The sequence below is a fragment of the Ovis aries genome, chromosome 9 (genome assembly GCF_016772045.2).
Source record: "Ovis aries strain OAR_USU_Benz2616 breed Rambouillet chromosome 9, ARS-UI_Ramb_v3.0, whole genome shotgun sequence".
NCBI classification, from domain to species: Eukaryota; Metazoa; Chordata; class Mammalia; order Artiodactyla; family Bovidae; genus Ovis; species Ovis aries.
The window spans coordinates 49,844,643-49,870,353 of record NC_056062.1 but is presented as its reverse complement, the minus strand read 5'-3'; the positions used below and the strand labels follow the sequence as shown (position 1 = coordinate 49,870,353).

The following is a 25,711-nucleotide window of genomic DNA, read 5'->3' as shown; positions in this document are numbered from 1 at the left end:
AATTGTGTCTGGTGTTGGTACACCTAGTGAAAAAGTAATATGTCATCCCACTTAGCAAATTGGCAGATGTTTTTGCTTTGTTGAGATAAAATTGAACATAAAACTGCACATGTCTAGTTTGATCAGAGTTGACATATGGCTGTTTTTACTGCGTTTCTGACACTAACTATGTAGGGATTCTTTTCCTCCATAGCAACCAATTCTCCAACTTTCTGGACGCTAGCAGGGTGTCCTACAGTTTGGTTCCTTTGCTCCCTGGAATCAGTGCAGCCCCCACAGATTAAGGGCTCAGGCTAACAAGATGCCCCGCTTTGCCAATCACAAGCCGCATATTCCCATCTGTACTCCTGACCGAAATGGTGTAAATTCAGGGGGTTCCCACAGCCCCCTTCTCAAGTTTGATGACTTGCTAGAACAGCTCACACAACTCAGGAAGATACTACCATGGATTTATTACAAAAGATTGAAAATGAAAGCCAGAGGAAGAGGTAGGTACACAGGGTGGGGTTCAAAAGGAGCTGGAGCACAGAAGCATCTATCCCAGTAAAGTTGGGAGATAAAACTCAAACTCAGACGCTTTTCAAACCTCCTCGTTTACGGGGGCTTGGGGCAGTTCCATTACATAGGCATGATTGATGATTAAACTATTGGCCACACATGAAAGTGAAAGCGAAGTCGCTCAGTCGTGTCCAGCTCTTTGCGACCCCATAGACTATAGCCTGCCAGGCTCCTCTGTCCGTGGAATTCTCCAGGCAAGAATACTGGAGTGAGTTGCCATTCCCTTCTCCAGGGAATCTTCTGAACCCAGGGATCGAACCTGAGTCTCCTGCATGACAGATGAATCCTTACCGTCTGAGCCACCAGGGAAGCCCTCAAATCTCCAACCTCTCTCACCTCCCCAGCTATCAGGGGGTGAAGCTAAAAGTACCTTTTTCCCCCTATTTTTATGTTAGATATTATTATTTTAAAAAATCATTGCCACTTATCTATACTAACAGAGAGCAGTGGCAAAGGTTTTTTAATAACGATATCTACTACTGAAATAAGAAGGAGAAACTTTCACATATTTGTATGGAGGTATGAAATTGGCACAACTACTAGCATTTGTACCAATTTAGAGCAATTTATTAGTGTACAAAAAATAAAATTCATATTCTTTAACTAGCAGTTCTGCTTCTGAGTTAAGGAAATCAATTTTCATGTGAATAAGGATATAATTTAAAAAAATATGTTTCCCTGTGTTGTTTTTTTTTTAAAAAAAGAAATAAATTAGATGTCCAGCAATACGAAATTATTTGAAGAAACAACTGATATAATGAAATTTTAAGCTTAAAGTTATTAATGAAAGCACATAGTTTTATAAATAACAAAAGGGTCATGCTGTATTTCTGTCTTTTAACTTGTTTTTTCAATTAACAAAAAGTGTATAGGAAAAAAGACTAAAAGTATATTTTTAAAGCAAAATGTTAAAAGTAGTTTACTCTGGCTAGTGAGATTTATCTGTAATTTTTCCCCAAAGCATATGTTTTCTTTTTTAAATTTTTTGTTAAAAATTTTCCTGAATGTAAAGCTAACAAACACAAAGGTACAAATTAAATCTGTAAAACATGTGTGTGTTAGTTGCTCAGTTGTGTCCAACTTTTTGTGACCCCATGGACTGTAGCCTGCCAGGCTTCTCTGTCCATGGGTTTCTCCAGGCAAGAATGCTGACTGGATTGCCATTCCTTTCTCCAGAGGATCTTCCCAACCCAGGGATCGAACCCAGGTCTCCTTGCAGGCAGATTTTTTACCATTTGAGCTACAGGGAGGTCCTTTAAATCTATAAAATAGGATGATATTTTATGCTGTGTAATTTATTTGTGTATTTATTCATTTGGCCATGCCATGCAGCGTGCAGAACCTTAGTTCCCCAACCGGCTTCAAACCTGTGCCCCCTGCAGTGGAAGTGCAGAGTCCTAAGCATAGGAACGTCAGGGGAGTGCCATATATAAATGAGTTTTCAAGGCAGCCCCTCTATGTTTTGGGCTTCCCTTGTGGCTCAGCTGGTAAAGAATCTGCCTGCAATGCTGGAGACCTGGGTTCCATCCCTGAGTTGGGAAGATCCCTTAGAGAAGGGAATGGCTACCCACTCCAGTATTCCGGCCTGGAGAATTCCATGGACTGTATAGTCCATGGGGTCACAAAGAGTCGGACACGACTGGCAACTTTCACTCGCTCAGTTTATGTTATAACACCCCCGGGATGGAGTTCCCTGGAGCTTGGCCCCTCCCAGCCCTCCACTTCTCCTTGTTGCAGTACCCATCTCCCGCTTCTTGCTCCAGGGCAGAGGTTGCCGGGTCTGCTAACCCCTGCGTCTGTTCATGCCTCTGCCTGCCTTCATTTCCCTCCCTCCTGGGCCCAGTTCTCCTCATCTCTTGGGCTGTGCTGTCAGTACCATTGTAGGAAGCCTTTCCTGAGCTCCCAGTGCTTCTCCCTTCTCATTCCCACTGCTCCCCAACCCGTCTCTGCAGAGGCACCTGCCACACCGTGATATTCATCCCTTTCGTTTTCCTCTCCTGAGAGACTGAGGGTGACTGGAGATCAGGACTGTTGGTTAGCACGGTGCCTAAAACCTAACAGCAGGAGGCTAACTGGTATGTGGGGGGTGGGGGGTTGAGGGGGTGTGTGAGAGAGAGAAAGAGAGACTGAACAATAGAAAGAAAGCTGTGATGAGATCAAACAAGCCAGAGTATGGGGAGACGTGTGACTATGTCTGCATGAGTGGAGCATGGGGTCTCCATGAAGATTTTAGTAGGATGGGGAGGAGAGGAGGAGCCGGGGCACTGAGGGCCTCATTTGTCATCCTGAGGTATTCTGATTTGATGTGTAAGTGATAGAGAGCCAGTAAAGACTTTAAAGTGAGAAAATGTCTAGCCTTAGCATTTCCTAGGGTGTTAAGATGTTATTAATGTTACATGGGAAGCCTGGATATAATATGAATTTGGGAAATCCTGGCTTAAACCAAGTTAAATGGATTTCTGTTCTTCTGGATTTCTCAGAGTTTTTGCTGTGCTAACGTGCATTTTTAATCCTCCCGAAGGGATGTTTGTGTGTGATATAATTTGCATATTTCCCCCATGTATTTATCATGGAACCCTTATATTTGGGGATTGTGGCACAGACCCATTTTGGGGAATGGACAGTGGGGAGAGCAGCAGTGTGACGCTTTTAGTGATGGTTGCAATAGCCCTATCGGAAACACTGAGGGTCTGAATCAGGAGGGTGGTGGTGGGAAAGGGAGAGGCGGGACCAAGGGTCAAAGTTTTCTTTCTCAGGGCACGTTCTCCGAAACTGGTGATTGATCAGTCATTTTAGAAGATAGTGTCATGATGTGAGAGTCGTTAATATCTGATCCAAAGATGTTAGAACAAGCCTGTGAAATGTGGTTTGAAATATCTCTCAGACAAATGGAAGTCAAGGGAAATATGTTTACAACTCTGCCAACTGATGCCACAGCCCCAGGCTCACTCCTCTTGATGTTAGAATCTGCATATGGCCTGACTTGAGCTAATACACTTGATAAGCTGACAGGGCACATTCTAGACTGCACGTGGTGGCTACTTGTTTGTGAGTGGGTCAAAGCTGGTTGCCAGGAGTCTAGGTTGGGCAGCCGAGCAGGTGGATGGTGGTATCATGTTGTTGTTTAGTCACTAGGTCGTGTCCAGCTCTTTTGTGACCCCATGGACTGCAGCCCACCAGGCTTCTCTGTTGTTGGGCTTTCCCAGGCAAGAATACTGGAGTGAGCTGCCATTTCTTTCTCCAGGGAGTCTTCCTGACCCAGGGAACAAACCCACATCGCCTGCATTAGCAGGCGAATTCTTTACTACTGAGCTGCCAGGGCAGTCCTATCACGTTGAGGAGACATCATGTCTCCAGACAGGAGACAGTTTGGGGGAAGAAGATGCTCTGTCAGTTTTTAACATGTTCATTAGGTACAGTTGACAGTGGGACATCTTTGTGGAGAGAGGAATACCAGCAGGCCATTGGATGTATGAGTTTTTTGCGCAGATCATTTGGACTGACCCAGCCGTCATTTTACCTCTGTGTCTCAACTGCCGCATCTGTTAGGGACTTACTGTCTCTTTTATGAGATCATAAAATAATAAATTGCAGGCTGAAGACCCTACACACTCCTAAGCGTACCCCCAGTGCACTTCTACACATTCCTCCCCGTGCTCCTCCATAGCTCCTCCACCACGTACGCTTTCCCTTGAAGTCCCCTTTGTGATTTTTTTTAAGCCAATGATTTTTAGGAATATTGAAACGTACATTTTTTGCCTCCAAAGAGGAGACTGCAGTTGCCTTTGCAAGTATGGGGAAGACGGGTGCTTAACAGTGTTTTTCATTGCCTTGTTTCACGTGAAATCCTTGAGTCACTAGTGCTCTAACATGTTTCTGTTTCACTTATTTTAAGTGTAATAACAATGTTCCTTTATTTTACTTATAGCTCCAAAAGGAATTCTTCATTTGTCTCCTGATGTTTATCAAGAGATGGAAGCCAGCCGCCACAAAGTAATCTCTGGCACGACTCTAGGCTATTTGTCACCCAAAGATATGAACCAACCCTCGAGCTCTTTCTTCAGTATATCTCCCACATCGAGTAGTTCAGCTACAATTGCCAGGGAACTCCTTATGAACGGAACATCTTCTACAGCTGAAGCCATAGGTTTAAAAGGAAGTTCTCCTACTCCCCCTTGTTCTCCAGTACAACCTTCAAAACAGCTGGAATATTTAGCAAGGATTCAAGGCTTTCAGGTATGAATTAAAAGCAAAACCAAGAAAACAAAGCACTTCATTAGCCCCTAGTCCTCCATCTCTCTCCATCAGAAAGCTCATTCTTGCCTGCTAGCGTGACTTCTGTGCCACTTACATTGTAAATCATTAGGAACACGGAGGACAGAAAAGCGAGCCATGTGCACATGCCTCATTTTAAAGATTTTTCATTCTCTCCAGTAATTATTTTTTGCTGCCTGGCTCGCCTCCATATTCTTTCTTCCTCCTCTATTTTTTTTTTAAGACATTTTCATCCTCTGTTCTGTCTTTTGATTGGTCTCAATTGGGCGCATCTATTCCCTCCACTTTGTCTTCCCAAGTAAAGATCCTGCCTTCATACATTTGGTCTTAGTATTTAACACTAAGTGCTCCCCCAGTTTACAGTAAGGTTGAGTTTTTCTAATGCTGATTTTACTTTCATAGCAATTTTGAATTTGGCATTCTGTTGCTAGTAATGATTCAGAGATGCCACTAAGGTACAACATCCTAGAAGTCTATTGTCTTAGGAGTTTATTAACCATGGTGTTAGAACAGTAATAAATGCTTTTTAGCTGTTTGAGGCATAAAAACATGTATTGTTTTACTGGATTGTGTTTTGAACCATCTAGGGTAGCACCTACCTCAGATGGTACCAATAATTCTATTTCACCGGGCAGTCTACACCTAGCTTATAGGCCTCTTGTTGTGTATAAGAATTTGGGGCTGGAAACTCTCCCCTTCCCCCATTTAGTCATTGTTCCCTTTTGGAAGAAAAAAAAAACCACAATAATTCTCTGTGGGTAGATCTTTTAAAAGAATTGTTAACTCTAGGAAGAGGAAATACCTGTGTTTTGACATCTTAGTTGCCTTGAAAATCCTGTACTGAACTGTAACCACTTGACTGGATGAACAGCAGTGTGCTTGTGTGTAGAAAGAACAGAATGTCCCCACAGAGTTCACTATTTTCACACCCCTTTCCATCTTAGTCTTACTCCCTAAGACCAAAAACTGTAATTTCCTTTAGAAATGCTCTAGAAGGTCTGTATTGTCTAAAATCATCATGTACTTATAAATTTTTTTCAAATTTAGATATGAGAGAAGATCATGTGGTTGAGGGGGTGGAATTTTTGCATGTTTTCTTTTGTTTATTTCCCTTCGCAGAAACCTGATTCTTTCCAATCTATTGGCAGGTAGTGGTTAATATTTTTAATTAGATTATTAATATGAAGTCTAAAAAGCTGTTACCAGTTTTTGGCTCTGTCATCTGAAATTTTAATCATTTAATTTAAAAATTAAAATTGTAGGGTTTGTTTTTGTGGTTTACTTTAAGAATAATAATAACTCATTGTTTAAAAGGACCTTGATTCACACAGTTAAAGTCCTGGAGAAAAAGAACTAAGCAATTTTTAGTTCTATCTATAATGTGCATAGGATGAACTAGAAATAAACTGTGATGGAAAGGAATTCACTGTTTATTTACAAATCTAGTTGTCTAAAAATGTCTGAAAGTAATGCTACGTTTGGATTTTTATAGAAACAAAGCACAAATTGATTCAAGCTCTGAATTGAGTTTTTTGCTTGGAGAAGTTACTGTGGTAGATGTTCATTTTGCTGCCAGAAGAACTACTTAAATTTTTTAATCTGTATTTATTTGTTAATTCTTGGCAGTGATAGCAACTATAATTTTAAATTAGGTTTGCTTTAGTCAAAATGTAGAATCTGTTACTCCTATATTTGGGCTGACTACTCAGACCCTTTTTTTTCTTTAAAGTTTATGCTGAGATAATACACTCTTATTTATGGACAAGTTAGTAAACATTTCCAAATTGTGTTTGGTGATTTTTACATACTAATGAATATAAGCAGATGGTTTGAAACATTACTGTGCTTCTTTGGTCAAACGAGTTTGGTGTTGATATGAAATATTGTGTTGCTGACAAGCTGCAACCTGCAGCTGTGCGGTGAACAGACTGTGGGAAATGGCTCCATGCCCTGACAGGTGCCCAGCACATCCTCATAATGTCACAGTAGAAGAGTCTTTGTGGTTAAGAGTTTTAAAGCCTATTTCTTTATAGGTAACTTTCTCAGGTGTATTTACCTGCTAGAAAAACATGTAGATTGTTTCTATTTCTTAAATGTTTTAATTGGACCATAGCTTAGAAAAGATAGGGCCAGCTTGTTACGGATTCCATGCTATTGTGTTATTTTTATTTCTGGAACTTAAAAACAATAAATTCTTTCTCTGTGTCTCAAGGTTAGTACTTTTAAAATTTTGTTATTGTACACTGAATAGATATTGTTGCTTATTGAATATTGTATAAACTCTTCTCTGGCCTTCTGTGCCCATTGACATCTGATTTAAGCCTACCAGAGCCATTGTATGTGACAGCTATATTGTATTAAAAGTAAAAAATATATTAGTGTACTGAAAACTATGTTGTTTTAACTTTAAATTTTTTTTCATTACCCACTCTTTAACTGAAATTTGAGTGACAAAAAGCTTATTTACTGAATGCAAGTATTAAGCTCACATCCTTTCCCTTAAGTCTATAAAATAATTAAAATTATTATACAATTAAAGTTATTATTAATAAAGCTGGCTCCGCAGGTCAGAAGATGACTGAACACTTGCATATTCTCAGTAATTCTTTTATCCTTGCTTGGGCTAACCTGAAGTTTTTAATCACATTTTAGATGCAAGCTTTTGGATTTCTATCATAAATGAATATTAATTTTTTGAAATTTTATTTAGTGTGTTTTTTTAAATTTTCTTTTAGAACTTGAATGTTATTGACTTATTACTTTTTAGGAAAAAAAAGTTTTATATCAGCAGTTCTGTGAACCTCAAGCTTTGTCCAGCCCAGTTAGTATGCTTCTTTAACTTCGATGAAAGTTAAGAAAATTCATTTGAAATACAGGTATACCTTAGTGTCCAGGGTTCCTTGGTGTATACTTGATACTCTCTAATTATAATGCCAAAATGTTTCAAAATCATTCAGCTTTTTAAAGAAAATTAATATGGAGGAGACATTTTTGAAATGCTCATCAACTTTTGAGCTGAAGTAGATTCTGTTTCATTGTGTTATAATTTATATTATTCTGAGTTTTTGCATCATAAATATGTTTTTTCATACTAATTATATTAGAAATCTCTCTGTATAATTAACTGTAAGCAGTTTCATTGTTTGAGTCATTAGAAAAATTAGTCTGGAAATTAAAATGAATTATTTTAGTAAATTATCCTTTCTAGATGGGTTTAATTTTAATCTTTTAGTCTGTACCCTTCCTTGTGATTATCATCCAGTGAGCAGTGTTGTTTTTAAAACTTCCAGAGTGAAATATAAAAAACTAGATTTATTTTTTTTTCATATAAAGAGTGTAAAGAAAATACTTAGTATCTTAGTTAAACCATATTTATTTTATAAAAAACAGGGAATGTTTTACTGGGTGGGGTGCCTTTTCATTATTGTGAGTTTTAGATATTGGTGCGATTTTTAGCAAGATGAGAATATCAGTAGAAGGCTCAGAAGTATCTATTTAATTAAAAACTTTCTTTTTAAGTACAATTCAAACATAATACCTTTCAACTAATATGTCTTCTTTTTTGAAGTTTAGTATGATTACAGCAGATTTCTTTTACGATTATGGGCTTCTCTTAAAGGCATGTATGACATAACATATTTCAACAGTTTGGTCTTAGTACAATTTACACTGAGATGGGACATGGGGCGTGGGGCTTACCCAACTCGAGAATCAATGTTTGTCCTTTCTCTTTTTTCTTATTTTCCCTATACTTCACTTTTTGTAATCCATGTATTTATAATCAGAGTTTTTTTTAATTTATAATAAGGCTGTTTGTGGCTAGTTTTTTTGGAGTAAGGGGTCTGTTTTTTAAAAACCAGTATAAGTAAAATTTTGTAGATTTCTAATAGGAAAATATGGAGAAAGAAATCATGCATGGACATATACTCCTCCACTTAGAAATGTTTTCCCCCATTTCTAATTTGTCCTCAAAACATAACTTACCCTGTCACTTCTGAGCCCAAATTTTCATCTACACTGTTACACAATGTATATAAAGTGATGAGAAATTACTCAGAGTACAATGAGCAAAATACATTTATGGGTTTGGCATGGGGTCCAGAGATTTTGCTCTGATTTATGGTCACTTCATACAAAGCCCTCTTGGATTTAGCCTCAACTTTCCAAAGACCTTGGAGAAACTGGAAGAATTCTCCTGAAGTCTTTGGTCTTCCTGTGGTGACCCTAAAACTCAGGTTTGTTCTTTAAATGGGCAGCCTATTACCTGCAAACTGATCTGTTGTCTGGTTTCTTCGGAGTTTGATGTACTTGGCCAAAACCTCAAGGGCACACAAACTGTCAATACGTTTCACATAACTATAGTTCATACAAACCATTAGAATTACATATCATCTTACTTGGCTGAAATTTCCAACTATTTAGAGAAAAATATTACATTTGAAGAAAGAAATCCTGATGCATATAAAACATAGTGTGATAAATAACAGTTAAGAATCAAGCAAGACTTAAATAAAATAGTCCATTTGTTGTTTAGTCTCCAAGTCGTGTCTGACTCTTTGTACCCCATGGACTGTAGCCCGCAAGGCTCCTCTGTCTGTGGGATTTCCCAGGCTAGAATACTGGAGTGAGTTGCCATTTCCTTCTCTAGGGGATCTTCCTGATCCAGGGATTGAACCTGCATCTCATGCATTGGCAGGCTGCTTCTTTACCACTGAGCCACCAGGGAAACAAAATAGTCTATTATTACCACATAAACTATTCAAGACTAACTCTACCCTAAGTCACTGCAGAATGTAATCAGGATAGACATACTCTTGAGCCTTGATACACCAGCATATACATAATAAGACACATTTCAAAGAAAGCGTAATACATAGAAGAGCTGTCCTAACACAGTGACTTTGATGTGGATCTGAAATGAGCCACTGATGTGCAGAAAAAAATAGTTGCCATATGTGTCATCCCCAACTAGAAATATCTGTAGCCTTTTTTGTTTGTATTGTAAGAGATTTCAAGAATTCTATTTGAAATTATGTGAAAAGCAATAAGCAATCATTTCTTCAATCAAGTTGAAGAAAAGGAAATTATTTTTCATCTAAAGGTGAATTTCATTTCCCTTTGCTAGAAATGGTTGGCAATGATGTGATTTTTAACTTAGTAACAGAAGATTAATTGTAGTACCCATCAGGTACTACATCATGTCAGGCTGGTGTGTGTATACACACCTATTTTTTCTAAGTCATGTTGAAATGGTCTGTTTTCCTCTCTTCAGCATTCAGCTACAGCTGAAGTTTTTTTTTTTTCATGAATGACAGCGTCTGAAATTTCAAATGTATTGTTCTCTTCTCATCCAGGACAACTCTTGAGAAAAAGAGAGCAGTATATGGAATGCTGCATGTAAAGATATCTGCACACTGAAAAAAAACTACTCTGACATGCCAGGGATATTAGAAGATACACGAGTAAACAAGGAAATGAAACTGACATTTATTGACTGCCTTGTTATGTATCAGATAGCGAAAGAGGCATTACGCATATTATTTTATGACACAGCAGAAATGCCGGTACATTTTTGCTTCTTGCTTACAAATCTTTATTTTAAATCCAACTATTGTATAGTGTTTGAAGCCTGATTCCTGAAGGTAGGATTAGTGTTCATGGTAGTCTGTGGTCTTTTGGATATTGCTTTGGTTTAGTTATAGATTGCATTAATAAATTTATTTATGTCTTCCACTCTGGTGGCTCAGATGGTAAAGAATCAGCCTGCAGTGCAGGTGACCCAGGTTTGATCCCTGGCTCAGGAAGATCCCCTGGAGAAGGGAATGGCTACCCACTCCAGTATTCCTGCCTGGAGAATTCCATGGACAGAGGAGCCTCGCAGGCTACAGTCCATGGGGTTGCAAAGAGTCGGACATGACTGAGCTACTAACACTTTCACTTCTTTTTTCTTTCATGCACTCCACTGTCTGAGTCATTTAAGAGTTCTCTTTCGAGCTGGAAGGAACTTTAGATTTTATTCAGAGATACAACTTTATGATGTAAATACACATTTGCGGAACTACACAAATAAAACATCCTATTAGTAATGCAGGTTACTCATGTTCACATAGAGAATTATTAGTTCCTTCTAATCCTTGGAAGATTTCAGGTTCAGGGAAGTTCTGTCTTCACATAGTCTCATCAAAAAGCAGATTTAACTGGTAGAAGTAAGAGATGTTTGAAAAGCTTCTAAAATGTTTTTATCTGTAGTAGTATTTTTTTAAGTACAATAAAAGTTCAGAATCAAGTCCTATAGTACTGTGGTCCCCAACCTTTTTTGGCATCAGGGAACAGTTTCCTGGAAGACAGCTTTGCCGTGGATTGGTCAAGGGCTGGTATCTGGGTGATTCGAGCACATTGCATTTATTGTGCACTTTATTTCTATTATCGTTACATCAGCCCCACCTCAGGTCATCAGGCATTAGATCCCAGAGGTTGGGGACCCCTGCTAGAGAACATTTGAAGAAACAAGGACTACAATTGGAGAAAAATACACAGTCCACAACTTCAAAAAGTCTAGAAATAGTAGATAGTACATCAAGAATGTATGTGAAGAATAGATGGATATGAAGTTAATTCATTTATAAAATATTATTGAATACTGGAATTGATTTAGTTAATAAATAAATTGAATATTTATTTAATCACTCTGGGAAGATACTTAATAAGTACCTACACATGCCAGGTAGCATACTAAGCAGTGGGCACAGGAAGTGTTATGGTCAAATTGGGGTCAGACGGGAAAATAAAACCAATACACAGAAGATTGATTGGCCACTATTACAATTGCATGCAGCTTCCAGGGATCAGTTTTTGAACATAGTGTGACAATTTAATTTAAAAATTACACATTTGTAGTAAATATGTAACATGCTACAATACACTGCAGGAAATAATGAAATGCCTTCCTCATGTAATAAATGTCATTATAGGTGTAGTGTGGTAAGTGATCGGGGGAGGTGTGGTCAGCCACGTAAGAAAAATGGGTGGGAATAAACAGCTCTGACCGATTGAATTAGGAAGAATCCATAGCAGAGGGACTTTTGAATAAATTTTAAGAAGACATAGATTCTTAAGCTGAATTCTAAGAAGGAAAGGAATTGTAGGCAGAAGGAGGTAAGTACTTGAGACATAAAAGGGCACGTGCTTTAGAAATGCTTAGAACTCAAAGCGGAAGTGTCAGCAAGGAAGCTGAAAAGACATGTGTTGCTGAGAATTTGAAGTTAGCTGTTAGAGACCACCAACTTATTTTTTAAAAGATGGTGACATTGGTTTTTTTATTTTAGAAAGATAATTTTGTAGGCATGTGGAGGAGGAACTAGACAAAAAAAGATTGGTAGCAGAAAGACCAATTAGAGTGACTTTGCCTGAATTCAGTAGAAAAATAGCAAAGATTAAATTAAGCAAAGCTAATGGTTGTTGGGGCTTCCCAGGTGGTGCGGTGGTAAATAATCTGCCTGCCAATGCAGGAGATGCAGGAGATTCGAGTTTGATCCCTGGGTTGTGAATATCCCCTGTAGAATGAAATAGCTACCCACTCCAGTATTCTTGCCTGGAAAATTCCATGGACAGAGGAGCCTGGCGGGCTACAGTCAGTGGGGTCACGAAGAGTCAGAACAACTGAGCTCCAAGCACACAGTGGTTATAGAGGAGTGGGGTGAAGGTGCAGGTGTCCACGGTACAGATAAGACGATTAAATGGTCTCTGGTGCTGACTTCTGTGAGGGTGCTTTCACTGGTCTGATCAGGAGGGAAGCTACAGTCAATGCACTGAAGAGTAGTTAGAGGCTATGAGGGTATGTTGACCATTCCAAGAATTTGAGAATAAAGTAGGAAGATAGTATGAGTGTTTTAGGAAAGGTTCTATTTTTGGTATGAATGTGATGAATAAACTTAGAGGAGGTTAATAAGTTCCATTTTAAACATGGTGAACTTGAGCTGCCTTTGGGACTTTCAAAGACAGCTTAGGTCTAGTAGGCCTTCCTCAGTGGTTCTGGTGAACAGCAAGAGGGCATAGGACACAGATATTCAAAAGTCTTTGGTGTGCAGATGTAACTGATGCCATAAAAGTAGGTAAGACTGACCAAGAAAAGTGGGCAAAGACCTCAGAGATGTTCCCGATGAATACTAACAATTTAAGGGACTGGTTCATTCATTAAGTCAGCTGAAGTCTATTGAGCACCTGCTGTGAACTGGATGCACTTTTTGGCACTAAGGATATAGTGTAAATGACAGTCAAGTGTCCTGTCCTCGTGGAGCCGACATCAGGATGGGATTGATGGGAGTGGGATGTGGAATATGGCCGGGGCGAAGGGAACAGGACAGTGGAAGGGTACACAGTCACATCTGGACACAAGATAAATTCAAATGATTAGTCTCCTAAGGTAATAATTAATTGGAAATTAATTGGGGGATTAATTATGATTATTTATGAGAGGTATTGAGCAATGACATCGTTGTCAGCTGTTGTATCAGTGTATCAAATAACTATACCTTTTAATTGTTTAATCGATTGCATTGAGGTATAATTTACACACAATAAATAACACCCATTTTAGTTATATAGATTGATGAGTTTTGAAAAAATGTATGCCACTGTGTAACTACAACCACAGTCAAGATGGGAATATCTCTATTGCTGTGAAAAAATTCCCTGTTGCCTCTTTGTAGCCTGTTTTTCTCACCTCTCTGTGGCTTGGTGGCAACCAGGCTATCCTTAGGTTAGTATTGCCTAAAATTTCATAAAAATGGAATCAGACAGCATGAACAGACAGTTTTGTTTCCTGCTCCTTTCACTCTTATAATGTTTTTGAGATTGTTCATGTTGTGCATATCAGCGCTTTGTTCCTTTGTATTGCTAAGAACTAGTTTATTGCATGCACGTATACCACAAACTATCAGTTTATCTGTCGGTGGACATTTGCGTTGTTTTCAGCTTGAGGCTAATATGAATAAAGCTGTTTGTGACTATTCACGTACAAGGTTTTGTGCAGGGTTTCCAGTTCTCTTGAAAAGAGTACCTCAGAGTGAAATTCCTGAGTCACGTGGTAAGTGTCCTTCCAAGCTGACGAGAAACTGTCAGGTTCTCCTTCAGTGTGCTGTGTCATATGCGTGGGCTTCTCTAGTGGCTCAGTGGTAAAGAACCCACCTGCGAGTGCAGAAGACGTGCTTCAGTCCCTGGGTCAGGAAGATCTCCTCGGGAGGAGATGGCAACCCACCCCGTATTCTTGCCTGGGAAATTCTATGGACTGAGGAGCCTGGAGAGCTACAGTCCATGGGGTTGCAAAAGAGTCGGACACAGCTTAGAGATTTAACAAGAAAAGCAACAACAAATCATGTCACCTTCCTCCCAGAACTGTATGAGGGTTTCATACATTGATATGAGTCTTATTCTATGAAGGATACAGTGCTGTCTCATTGATATTTTGGTTTGTGTTTTCCTGATGACCCATAATATGCACTTCTTTTCTTGTGCTTGTTGGCCAGTTTTCTATCTTTGTGAAATGTTCACATTTTTTTCTTAGTTTCTGGTACTGATTTTTTAAAATTATTGTGTCATCAGAGTTTTCTTTATATATTCTAGATACAGATCGTTTCTGTTGCAGATATTATCTCCCTGCTTGTGACTTGTCTTTTCAGTTTCTTAATGGCATCTTTTAAAAAGTGGGAAAGTTTTCAATTTTGATGAAGTTCAATTTTTTTTCCATAACTATATCTTTTTTTGTCCTATCTAAGGAATTTTTGACTACCCCAAGGTTGCAAAGATTTTCTCTGATTTTTTTCAAATACTTTATGATTTATGCTTTTGTGTTTAATGCTGATATTCATTTAATTTTTTGTGTATGGTATGGGTGAGAGTTGAAATCTGTTTTTCCCACAGGATAACAAGTTGTTTCTGTACCATATATGTAATGTGTTGTTTTACTCTAGCTGCTCTTAAGATAGCTCTTCATTTTTGGTTTCACCAGTTTGGCTGTGCTATGTCTAGGGTTGTTTTTAATCCTGCTTGGGATTCATTTAGCTATTTAGATTACCGTAATGTTTCTCATTAGTTTTGAAAGATTTGGGGCTAGTTTCTGTTTTTTCCTTTCCAAAAAATTTTTTGCCCTTTTCTTTGTCTTCTCCTTTCGGGACTCCAGTTATGTATATGTTGAGCCTTTTGATATTGTCCTGGAGGTCTTTGAGACTATTTACAGTTTTTCACCATCTTTGGATTGTATAACTTTGGTTGGTTTATTTTCAGATTTACTGGTTCTTTTCTCTGTCCTCTCCAATTTGCTGTTGAGCCCATATAACAAATTTTTCACTTCAGTTATTCTTTTTGGAACTGGGGCTTGATCTCTGGATTGGGAAGATCCCCTGGAGGAGCACACAGCAACACACTCCAGTAGACTTGCCTAGACAATCCCATGGATAGAGAAGGAGCCTGGCAGGCTACAGTTCATAGGGTCACAGAGTCAGATACGACTGAGCGACTAAGCACAGCACATTGTATCTGTTTGATCTAACATTTCTATTTGATAATTTTTTAATTGGTGATGCTATCTACCATCTCATCCTCTGCCACCCCTTTCTCCTTTTGCCTTAAAACTTTCCCAGCATCAGGGTATACAGAGTGCCTATATAACTTATTTTCCTTTGACCTTGGAGGAAGTTTTCCTTGTTGAGAAGTTATTTCTTTGCAAAGCCTGTAGATTTTCATGTAGCTTGTTTTACATATGTAAATGGGTGTGTGTGAGTGCATCAAAGCCTGGAGTACAAACTATAGAAGAGAGGAACTTCTTTTCTAGTAGATGTGTACTTGACTGTTAAAAATTATGTAGTGTTTTGTTTTGATGGAAGTGAAAGTGAAGTTGCTCAGTCGTGTCCGACTCTTTGCAACTCCATGGACTGTAACCTACCAAGCTACTCCGGCCATGGGATTTTCCAGGCAAGAATACTGGAGTGGGTTGCCATTTCCTTCTCCAGGGGATCTTCCCCACCCAGGGATTGAAACCGGTCACCCGAATTGTAGGCAGACGCTTTACTGTCTGAGCCACCAGGGATGTAAAACTAAAATAATTCTGTGTGTGTGTGTATAATTTACATATTAATTGGCTGCCTCTTTAGACCTTCACATAGTCAATGAAGCAGAAAAGGAGTGAACAGAGATTTAGGATTTGTGTCATGTACAAACTCACCACTTAAAGTAAGAATGCAATTATCTGTCTTAATAATACTGGGAACACATCTGTTGTTGCATTTGTTAAGACAGTTTTTTTGTGTGACTTTATACTAGAAATAAATCTGTAAATCACTGCTGGATTTTGTATACCAAATAAAGCCATGTAATTTTCAAATCTTTTCCTAAGCATAGAATTTCCAAAGGAGAGAAAAGATAATTACAATTTGAGGCTCAGTCTGTATAATGTGATTTCATTCATTCACTTATCCCTTTAGAGGCATTAATGTGTCAAGCATATTGTATGCAGAGTAAAATAGATTACTCATCCAGCTAAAACACTGGTACATGACTGAGCACGTTAAATATATGTTTACATTTTAGTTATAAAGGACTTGACTTTAGTTATAAAAAGTATTGAAGAAATAATTATACATCATGTCATATCTTAATTTTTAACATTATTATGGGATGTGTTATTCTAATAATATCTATTATTTATTTTAATGATAACTATGAGCTAGGCATCATTCTAAGTACTTTTTCTGGGGGAACTTCTTTTATTTATCACTTATAAATTTGTTAGTTATAAACAGATAACAGTGTGGATTTGTATTACTACCTGGGAAAGTGAAAGTGTTTGTTGCTCAGTCATGTCCAGCTCTTTTGACCTCATGGACTGTAGCCCACCAGGTTCCTCTCTTCTGTTCATGAGATTTCCCAGGTGAGAATACTGGAGTCAGTTTCCATTTCCTTCTCTAAGGGATCTTCCCGACCTTGGGATCAAACCTGCATCTTCTGCAGTGGCAGGTTTCTTTAATATTGGGCCACCTGAGAAGCAACGCCCCCCCCCAAAAAAAAAGGTGTAGTTGAGAAATGTTTATTGCCAGTTAACTCTACATTTTTATCAAGGAGTATTGTTTTATGCTTTGCCAAGAATATGCTGATTTTCATGTTAATAAAGATTTAGATCTTTTGTACAGCTAGTGTGCAGACTGCAAGAATCAAGCATGTTTTGAGTATTCTAAGATCTAGTACTAAATTGCCACCCTTCGGCTCTTTGCTGTCTTCACCCGTCCTTGGAGGCAATAGCTACAGTGTGATCTCTGCCTGCTGTTGTGGAGTAAACTCATGAAGGGAAGTGTGCTCATCAAACATGTTTTCTTGACACAGTGATGATGTTAATTATCAGACGTCAATGTACAGACCTTTGTCTTAACGATCTGCTGAGCAGCTTTCTTTAAATATGGACCTTTTCTACACTTTCTTCATTTTTGTCCCACAGCAGGTGACCATTAAAAATATGTAACAGACAAGCAGTTAACCATTTCCCTGATGAGATTAGTAACATAGTAGTCCGACATTAGGGAATTTCTCAATCTCTGCAAGTAACAATTTGATTCAACTTTTTTTAGAGGTAGGGGGTATAGAATTAAAATTTTTCATTTGAATGGTCCCTCATGTTTTCAGAAGGGCATGAAAAAATTCACTGTCTAGCTTTTTATGTAAGTTATTTTATAGCTTATAGTATTTTCCCTTATTTCATTTTTTTAAGGAATGAGGATATTTATTCAAATCAAATCAAGATTTGCCATTTAAACATATCACAAATTGAGCTTTGAATTCTTATTTCTTAAGTTATATGAGTATCAGTCTCAGATACAAATCACTTCTTCTTTCAAGAAGAAGAAATCTCTAGACTGGCGGAAATTGTTAACAGAATGCACAATTATAACATCTCATCTGCGTTTATGTGATTACAAGTCAAACTAGGAAACTTATTTTAACATAAAAATTATTATAGATTTGCAGATTTCAAAGGAAGCTGCATTATTTAATTTGCACATATTGGAATTTCTGACCCATTATTTTTAGTGGAATATTTTTTGTAAGCCCAAGAGAAAGAAACAAAATGTCAATTTGCTGTGGTCAATGGTGTTATAAATCCAGAACTAGTGCTACAACAGTGTAAGAATCAAGATGAGTTGTGTACATTTCAGAATGCAAAAGACAGCAAAATGATATGATACATAAATAGTAAATCTTAAATAAACATAGGAGATGACTTCTGTAGTTTTCTAAAATTATCTTTATTCATTTCTCTTTGATCAAAATCAAGATCTATGACACTGGAATATTATCATTGTACATTGGAAATTTTAGGGCCACATTTGTAGAAACAACTGTTTTGTTGTAGCAGAAATATTTCACCCATCAATCCTGAAGATTTGTACATTGTAGAATGCAGTGGGATATTATTACCCTAATTATTTTAGAGTTCTAAGATTCCTGGTTTCGCTAATGCTTTGAATCATCGGAAGCATTTTTAGAGTTAGAAAGATGAATTTTAAAATGTCATTCATACATTAGTCTCCTTTAGAAATTCACAGTTTTATGAACTCTAATGTTTCTATGTCCAGGAAGAGAATAAATAACTGAAGAGCCATATCCAACCTGTTATATTAGTGATTGATTACATAAAATATGATTCTTTCTTAAGGTCTTTTGTCTGTATATTGTAACTTTTTATTTAATTTGAAATCATGTCCTCAAGCAGTAGTTTCCTATATATATATTTTTTTTACATATTTTTGTCTGTTTGGAGGGAGCAGTCTCAGTACAGTGAGGGTATAAACATGGAATGATTTTATTTCTCCAGCCACCACTTTTCCCCATGATCGGTCATGTCTCTCATTCGTGTTTCTTTTTATATTTGGAAAATCCCATGGTTTTCTGGTCACCTTTAGTTTTGAAAAATTTAGTGCAGTTCAGTGTAAAACTACAAGCTTATGTTCCCTACCCCCCACCCCCGCTCCCCCCCTGCCAGCCGTCTGTGTTGGCTCAAGACGCATAGGGGAGGAAGGTATACGGTGATTTCTTCTTGTCTTCCTCATACTCCAGCACCTTTGAATATTTGTGGTTGGTGGACTTGGGGACTTGGTCTGCTTCTGAGACATGTTCCTCCACATTCTACCTGTTTCAGGCCTAGTCACTCCTCTGATGGTAGCCCTGCAGAATGAGGAGGCTAACACTTAGCCTAGTTTCATCCATTACTGGTTTCCATGTAGATGATGTTTATTTTTTTTTTTCCTTTGTTGAAGTATAGTTGCTGTGCAATTTTATATAAGTTGCAGGTGTGCGATATGGTGATTCACAATTTCTAAAAGTGATACTCCATCTATAGTTATTGTAAAATGCTACATGATTTTCCCAGTTCCCTCCGTCCCTGAAGGGCAGCTGTGTTTTCTTTGGACTTTACCAGTGGTCCATGCCCCTAACCTTGTTCTTGGTAAATGTCACTTTGCTTGGCCTGAGTATCCCTTTGGCTTCTGCTGAGACTCTTTTTCATTTAGTCCTACATGTATTGTTCTGCCAATATTCAATGTCTGTAGGATGTCTTAATATTTTACAGGATATTGCAGGCTCATGGTGAATTAGAAGGAAAGTTAAATCTTTCAGTTCTAGTATCCAAGCCACTGATGGAAATGAAGTTTGAAGTTTATTTTTTGACTGGAATTATCTTGTGTTCTTTTTGTCCTTCCTAATTTTCATCTCTCTAGAAGAAAAAAATAAAGCTGCAGTAAGTTGGCTGACCTATGAGCATGTTCACTATCAATTTGGGTATTTGGGAGAGTGTCTTGTCTTTCATATAGTCTTTCAATTGATGTCAAAAGGTGATTATATTTCATTTTAAAAAGCATGTTTTATGATAGCACTGTATCCGACATAATATTTTAACTATACCATAAATGGTTGTGAGCTGTAGCTATTATAGTGTCGCCATTGATTGATTTTTGCATAAACCTGTTATGTGGTAAGTTTCATTCGCCCCCCGCCCTCTCATATTTCACTGCTGCATAGTAAACAACAGGCCCGCATTCTTGAACTCATACACTGAGTGAACTTTTAATTTGCTCAGGAGGTACAGTGAATTCAAACTGTCATCAAATCCTTTTCCCCAAAGTTAATTTGGAAAAAATATTTTTATAACAAAATCTTTAAAGTGCTTTGGAAACAAAGCTTTGTATGTTGACTTGATTTGAACCCTAAACTACTTTTTATAGATTCCAGGAAGTTTCCCTGCCTTAAGGGACACTAATGGCGAATCTTAACCTTACTGGTTTAAAAATGTTATTAAACCATTAGATGAGGATTTATATCATCATTTTCTGTCAGATCCATATTATACCTGTGTGTGTGTGTATATATATATGTATGTTTATTTATCACAAAAGCAAAACTATTTTTTACTTTATTAGCTTAGAATTAAACACTGCTTGATAGAACTTTTTTGAAAGTAGATAAATGGAAGGATGGAAATTTTTCCATTGGGCAGATGGACTCACATTCCCCTAATCCCACCCCTCATACCTTACCTCTGATAGAGTGTCTTACACATGGTTTTAATAATGGTTGGTTGTATTCAACTAAAAGAAAAATAATATTATAGTAGTGTTATTTTGGTCTGTACATTATAAGTCATTTCAGTTTAATTCATTTTGATTGTAATGTCAAAATTCCAGACAGAACATGGTATACTGAGATAAATACATACATATATATATATGTATATGTGTGTGTGTATGTATAACATTGGTTTTATAGAGACTATAATGTAGAAATAGAAGAATGTCAGACCAATCAAGTGGCAGATGAGGAAAATTCAGGTTGACAAAATTTTATTGGATTCAAATGAACTTGACTTATGCTGACCCTAGAGTCCTTTATGCATTATGAAAAGTTGGACAAAACAGATGAGTGTAGCATTTAGTTGTGAATTTTTCTTCTGGCTGTACTAATGTAGAGCACTCTGCAAAGCATTTCCTAATACTCTTGTAAAGAATATTAATATAAAATATTAATTAAAATTAATAGAGTCTCCATAGATCTTCAAGTCCCAATAAGGTTTTAAATATTTGAATTGTGTTCTGCATAAGTTACGTGAATTTCTTCTTGAAAGCTAAAACCTTTGCAAAGGACCAGTTGCATCTGGCCCCCTCTTACTGGTGGCGTTCAGCAGCTTGCGTGTGTTCTGTTATAGGTGCACTACTGTGATAGACAGAGTGGCAAAGAGCATGTGACCTGTCTGACATTAGCCCCTGTGCAGATGACCTTCCATGCTATTGGAAGCTCCATTGAAGCCAGCCATGACCAGGTATAATGTGCCACTACCATTTTGCTGTGCTATGGCCCAGCTAAAACATCCCAGACCATCAAAGTGGAAGCTATGTGCACACATACAGCTTTGCTTACCCTAATATATCAGCCACTAGGGCCACTTACTAGACTTTTGAGAAATCAAAATTCTGTGTGTGTGTGTGTATGTGTTGGTAACCTGGTATCTATCTTAGGAGATGTAGATTATTTTAGACTTCTGGTTTGTGATGCATTATTAAATGTAGAATTCTCTTATAAGGAAGAAGTAATGGCCCTATGTTATTTTTATTTTTAATAATTACATATGGAAAGAAGGGTCAGCAACACAATATAGATAACACTGGAATCTCACTATGATAAACTCACTAAGATACATATGACTTAGTTCTATTGAAGAGAGTTTCATGTTACAGAATATAAAATAACTGAGTAAACTTTTACAACCATCCATTTATTCTCATAGCTTGGGATATTATTAAAATGATGTTCCAGTGTTGTTTTTACCTTTAAAAGTTTTAGTTCTGAAATAAAGCTAAAAATCTGAAAAGTGTATTTTCTGAAAAGACAAATGCCTTTGATTGTTTAGACAGCAGCTTGAGAATGCATCCTGTTTATAATACAAATTTTCAATTAAAATAATCATGAGATTAGACTAAACTAATGATCTAGGTCATAGAATTTCTAGTTTGGAGTCAAAATAAATAGACATATAGAGCTTACTGTATGACTAACCAGCTGTGCTTTTTAAATTAACCATTTTCATGCAGAACATTCATAACACACTTTCATATCCTTTTCTCCGTAAATTTCAGAATTTCTAATAGTCTTGCCTTACTCTTCTTTTCTAAGTAGTATCCTTGCATGAAAAGAATAAAAGAGCATAATAGTGTTATCTTCTCAAATACATGGTTTATTGTCTAGCCCAAATAAGACCTAAGAAAAACATTCCTAAGGGCATACCTTTCTAGTTCATGATGTCCCTGACATTATGGATTTCCAGTCATCATTTGCTTGGTGACAAGGCATTGTTGTGTTTTGGAAGGAGCAATAATCGAATTATAGCTAATCTGAGTGTTAGTTACTAACCACAGCATACATAAGCTGCTACAGCCACCTGGGTGAATACTGTCGTCTCTTTGGGACTCTGTTTCCAGGGATGCTAAGTGATGGAGTTGAGTTAGTTGAGTTGCAAGATTCATTCTAGTGCTGCCATTTTACAATGCTCTAAGTAGTCTTTGTGGTCTTGGTTGAATGAGCCCAGCCAGTTATTAACAGATAATAGCATGCCAGTCTGGGAAGCAGCTTAGAGGTCTCTCCAGTTGCTTCTCAGGGCTCAGCACTGATGTTAGCTCCAGCTGCAGAAGAGACTGCAGCAGGGCTCAGAGGCATAGGGTCTGACCTAGGAAATGGAATGTTTTGTATTTCCCTGTATAAGACTGGAGCTGAGCTACATGTTGGGTGCCACAGAGGCAAGGTATGAATGGTAGACATGGTTCCTGCTCTTATGGAGCACACACTCCACTTCTTTCACCCCTCTGAATAATTTGCAAGAAGTCTATCTGCTGCTTATCCAACTCTATATATTCACTCATGCCAAAAAAACAAAGGGCAACAGCAGCATGAGATATCCATCCTGCAAAGGTCTCTCCTTAGGCAAAGCAAATAAATAAAAGCATTCTCAGAAACCCGCACACTTGAGAAGAGCAGCTCACTGTTAGTAGAGGTAGCTTGAGTATTGGACTGGGAATGGAGACCAGAATCAAACCCAACATTGCTGTGAACTAGCTGTGGGACCTTGTCTCTTCACCTCTGGAATTTGGCTTCCTCAAGAGTCAAATAATGAGGCTGGTTCAGGCTTGTACCAAGTCCATATATGTGGATATATATACCAAGTGGCAGGGCTACAGTTAGCCCATAAGGCATTTTTACAAATTAGAAAAAAAAAAGAAGAGAGAGACACCTCTGACTTGAAAAGCATGCAATAGAAAATTGTCATAATAGACAAATCCACAGAAACTACAGTGCAAATGCCCTCCTGATCATGATGTGTCATGCACAGCCTATGCAACTATACACAGTGGTCTTATTCTACATTTATCTGGAATGTTACTCAGTGGTAAGTAAATAAAGAGATTTTTATAGTAAAGGAAATACAACTACATTACAAGTGACAAATTTACATGAAATTTTAAGATGGAAAAAAAAAAAGAGATTTCTAGGAGATACGCCAAATGGATGGGCAGATAGACAGATGCATAAATGGAGCCGTGACTAGAATGACCATCCTGTTTATCAAGCACTCTGCTTTGGTGGCCTCAGAGGTGCAAAGTGGGGGTGGGGTGTGATCAGTGCCCGTGCCTTGTGCTGGGGTAATTGGGCTCCTAGAGGAGAGCAGACACCAAGTGAACCTCTGCTCCACGTCTTCTGGCTTTTCTACATTGTGTTGCCATTTCCTCATACCGAGGGTCTGTCTGAGCAAAAGTTATTCCCCTCACCATACCAAAAGCGTAGGCTCCGACTCATCAGGTGAAAAGATGGGCCACTGAATACTTCTTCACCTATTTTGTTCTGTGTGTTTATTTATTTATTTATTTATTTTGGTAAATACTAGACAACAGGAAAGTACTTTAAAGCAAGAAAAATTACTAGTATTTAATAAGTGTTTTCTATTCTTAATTCATCTGAACCACTGCAGTTGAACAAGAGAATAAGTATTTGGGGAAAAAAAAAAAAAGAGTGTAAAATTTTGCAGCAGTCCTTCCTAGGAAACTCAGATTGTTCTTATGCATGTAGAAGATGAGGGTGAGAAATGGAAGACGTCTCTAGCCTTGAACCTTTACAGCTCTCCTCCTCCTCCTTCTTTTTTGGGTGTTGGAGCTCCAAGTATTTGTTTTAGATTGACACTGCCGGCATCATCAAGTATCTTAGTACAGACTTCGCTCACTGTGATACCTCATTTTTAAAAATTAAGTTCTGTTGTAGTCTAGTTGATTTATAATGTTGTATTAGTTTCCACTGTGCAGAAAAATGAATCAGTTATACATATATCTGCTCTTAGATTCTATTCCCACATAGGTTATTACAGAATACTGAGTAGAGTTTACAGCTTGTCTCCTCAATAAAAATAAATGTAACTCTAGAAACCCAGTAAAGTGGAAACTGAATGTGTGGTATACCAGTGCATTCCCCTCTCTGTACCAAGAGTAACAGGATGGGGGACAGTAAGTGAAATTCTCTATCAAGGTCAATATAGATATGGAAAATAGTCGGGGAAGAGATTCAGTATCTATATGCTAGTGATATCCAATTGTACCGAACTCTTAATTCTCCCTTTCCCCCATCACAAACCTGCTCTTCCCTCTTGTTATCTTTTATCTCCTTTCACGTCTATCCATCCTGGTAAGTGACCATCTACCTTGTCGCTCAGGCCACGCCCCTTGAAGCATCCTTGCCTCCTCTCTCCCCTTCATGTGCTACATCCAGTCCTAACTTGTCTTCCTCTAAATTACATCTCCAATCCGAACACTTTTTACCACCTCAGCGTTACCATTCTAGTTTAAGTCATTAGCATTTTTAACCCAGACCACTACATAAGTCTCTCAACTGGCTGACCAAAATTATTTTTAAGATATTCAGATCATATTGCTCAGCTGCTCGAAAACGTCCATTGGCTTCTCATCGCACCTGTTGTAAACCCAAAACTTTGGTTATGGCCTCCCAAGTTCCTGCATGATGTGGGCCCACTACCTCTCCAGTTTCAAATCCTGCCACTCTCCTTTTCACTCTGTCCCAGTCTCACTGGCCTTGTGGCCAGTTGCATCATAATAGATGAAAGAAACTAAACTCAAAAGGCTACGTTCTATAGATGTGATATATGTGATGTTCTGGAAAAGGCAAAACTATAGAGATAGAAAATACATTGATTGTTGCAGAGGATGGCGAGGGGTTGACCATATATCTTAATGGAGTTTTGGGGGGTGATTGAGATGTGCTGTATCTTGATTGTAGTGATAGAAACACGACTGTGTACATTTGTCAAATTCACAGGACTGTGCACTCAAAGGGGTAAATTTTACTATATGCAGATTACACCTCAATAAACCTAACTTTGAAAAACCTCAGACTCATTATTTTATCAGTTACTCATGTGGTATTGATCCCAGGGAAACGTGGAAGGATGTCATCCCCTTTCCTATGTTCTTTGAGTGTTGGGTCCACCTTGGGAACGTGCTGTGTTTAATAGCTTGGGTTAGAGCTCCTCTGAATACCAGTGGTTGATTGAGGCCTCCTAGAATAATTATTAGTCTCTGAAAACTGGTCTTAGCCTACCCCTATCTGACTTTGGGGAAAGGGTCTGTAGGCCAGTGTTTCCCACTTGGGAACTCTGAATTCTCATTCAGGGTGGAATCTGCCTGATGGTCCCCACCTGTTTGAGTGAGAATGTTCTACATGTGTTTGCCTTATTCACTGTAAGAAATGTGATATTATACATTCACATTAGTTCAGAATGTTTAATTGTCCA

The 25,711-nt window shown here is 38.0% G+C and overlaps 1 protein-coding gene across 31 annotated transcripts in view; it reads left to right on the top strand.

The window, feature by feature from the left end:
- STAU2 (staufen double-stranded RNA binding protein 2) overlaps positions 1 to 25,711 on the top strand; it is a 311,536-nt gene that overhangs the window by 163,556 nt on the left and 122,269 nt on the right. For 26 of the 31 annotated variants that reach the window (XR_009595067.1, XM_060393813.1, XM_060393809.1 and 23 more), the window contains 2 exons: positions 4,487 to 4,794; positions 21,074 to 21,187. Coding sequence is in view for 30 of the 31 variants with exons in the window: in XM_060393813.1 (XP_060249796.1) it covers positions 4,487 to 4,794; positions 21,074 to 21,187 (422 nt within the window). In the remaining variant the exon portion in view is untranslated. The remainder of the gene's footprint in view (positions 1 to 4,486; positions 4,795 to 21,073; positions 21,188 to 25,711) is intronic. The other 5 variants (XM_042254337.2, XM_027973050.3, XM_042254338.2 and 2 more) reach the window with 1 other exon arrangement.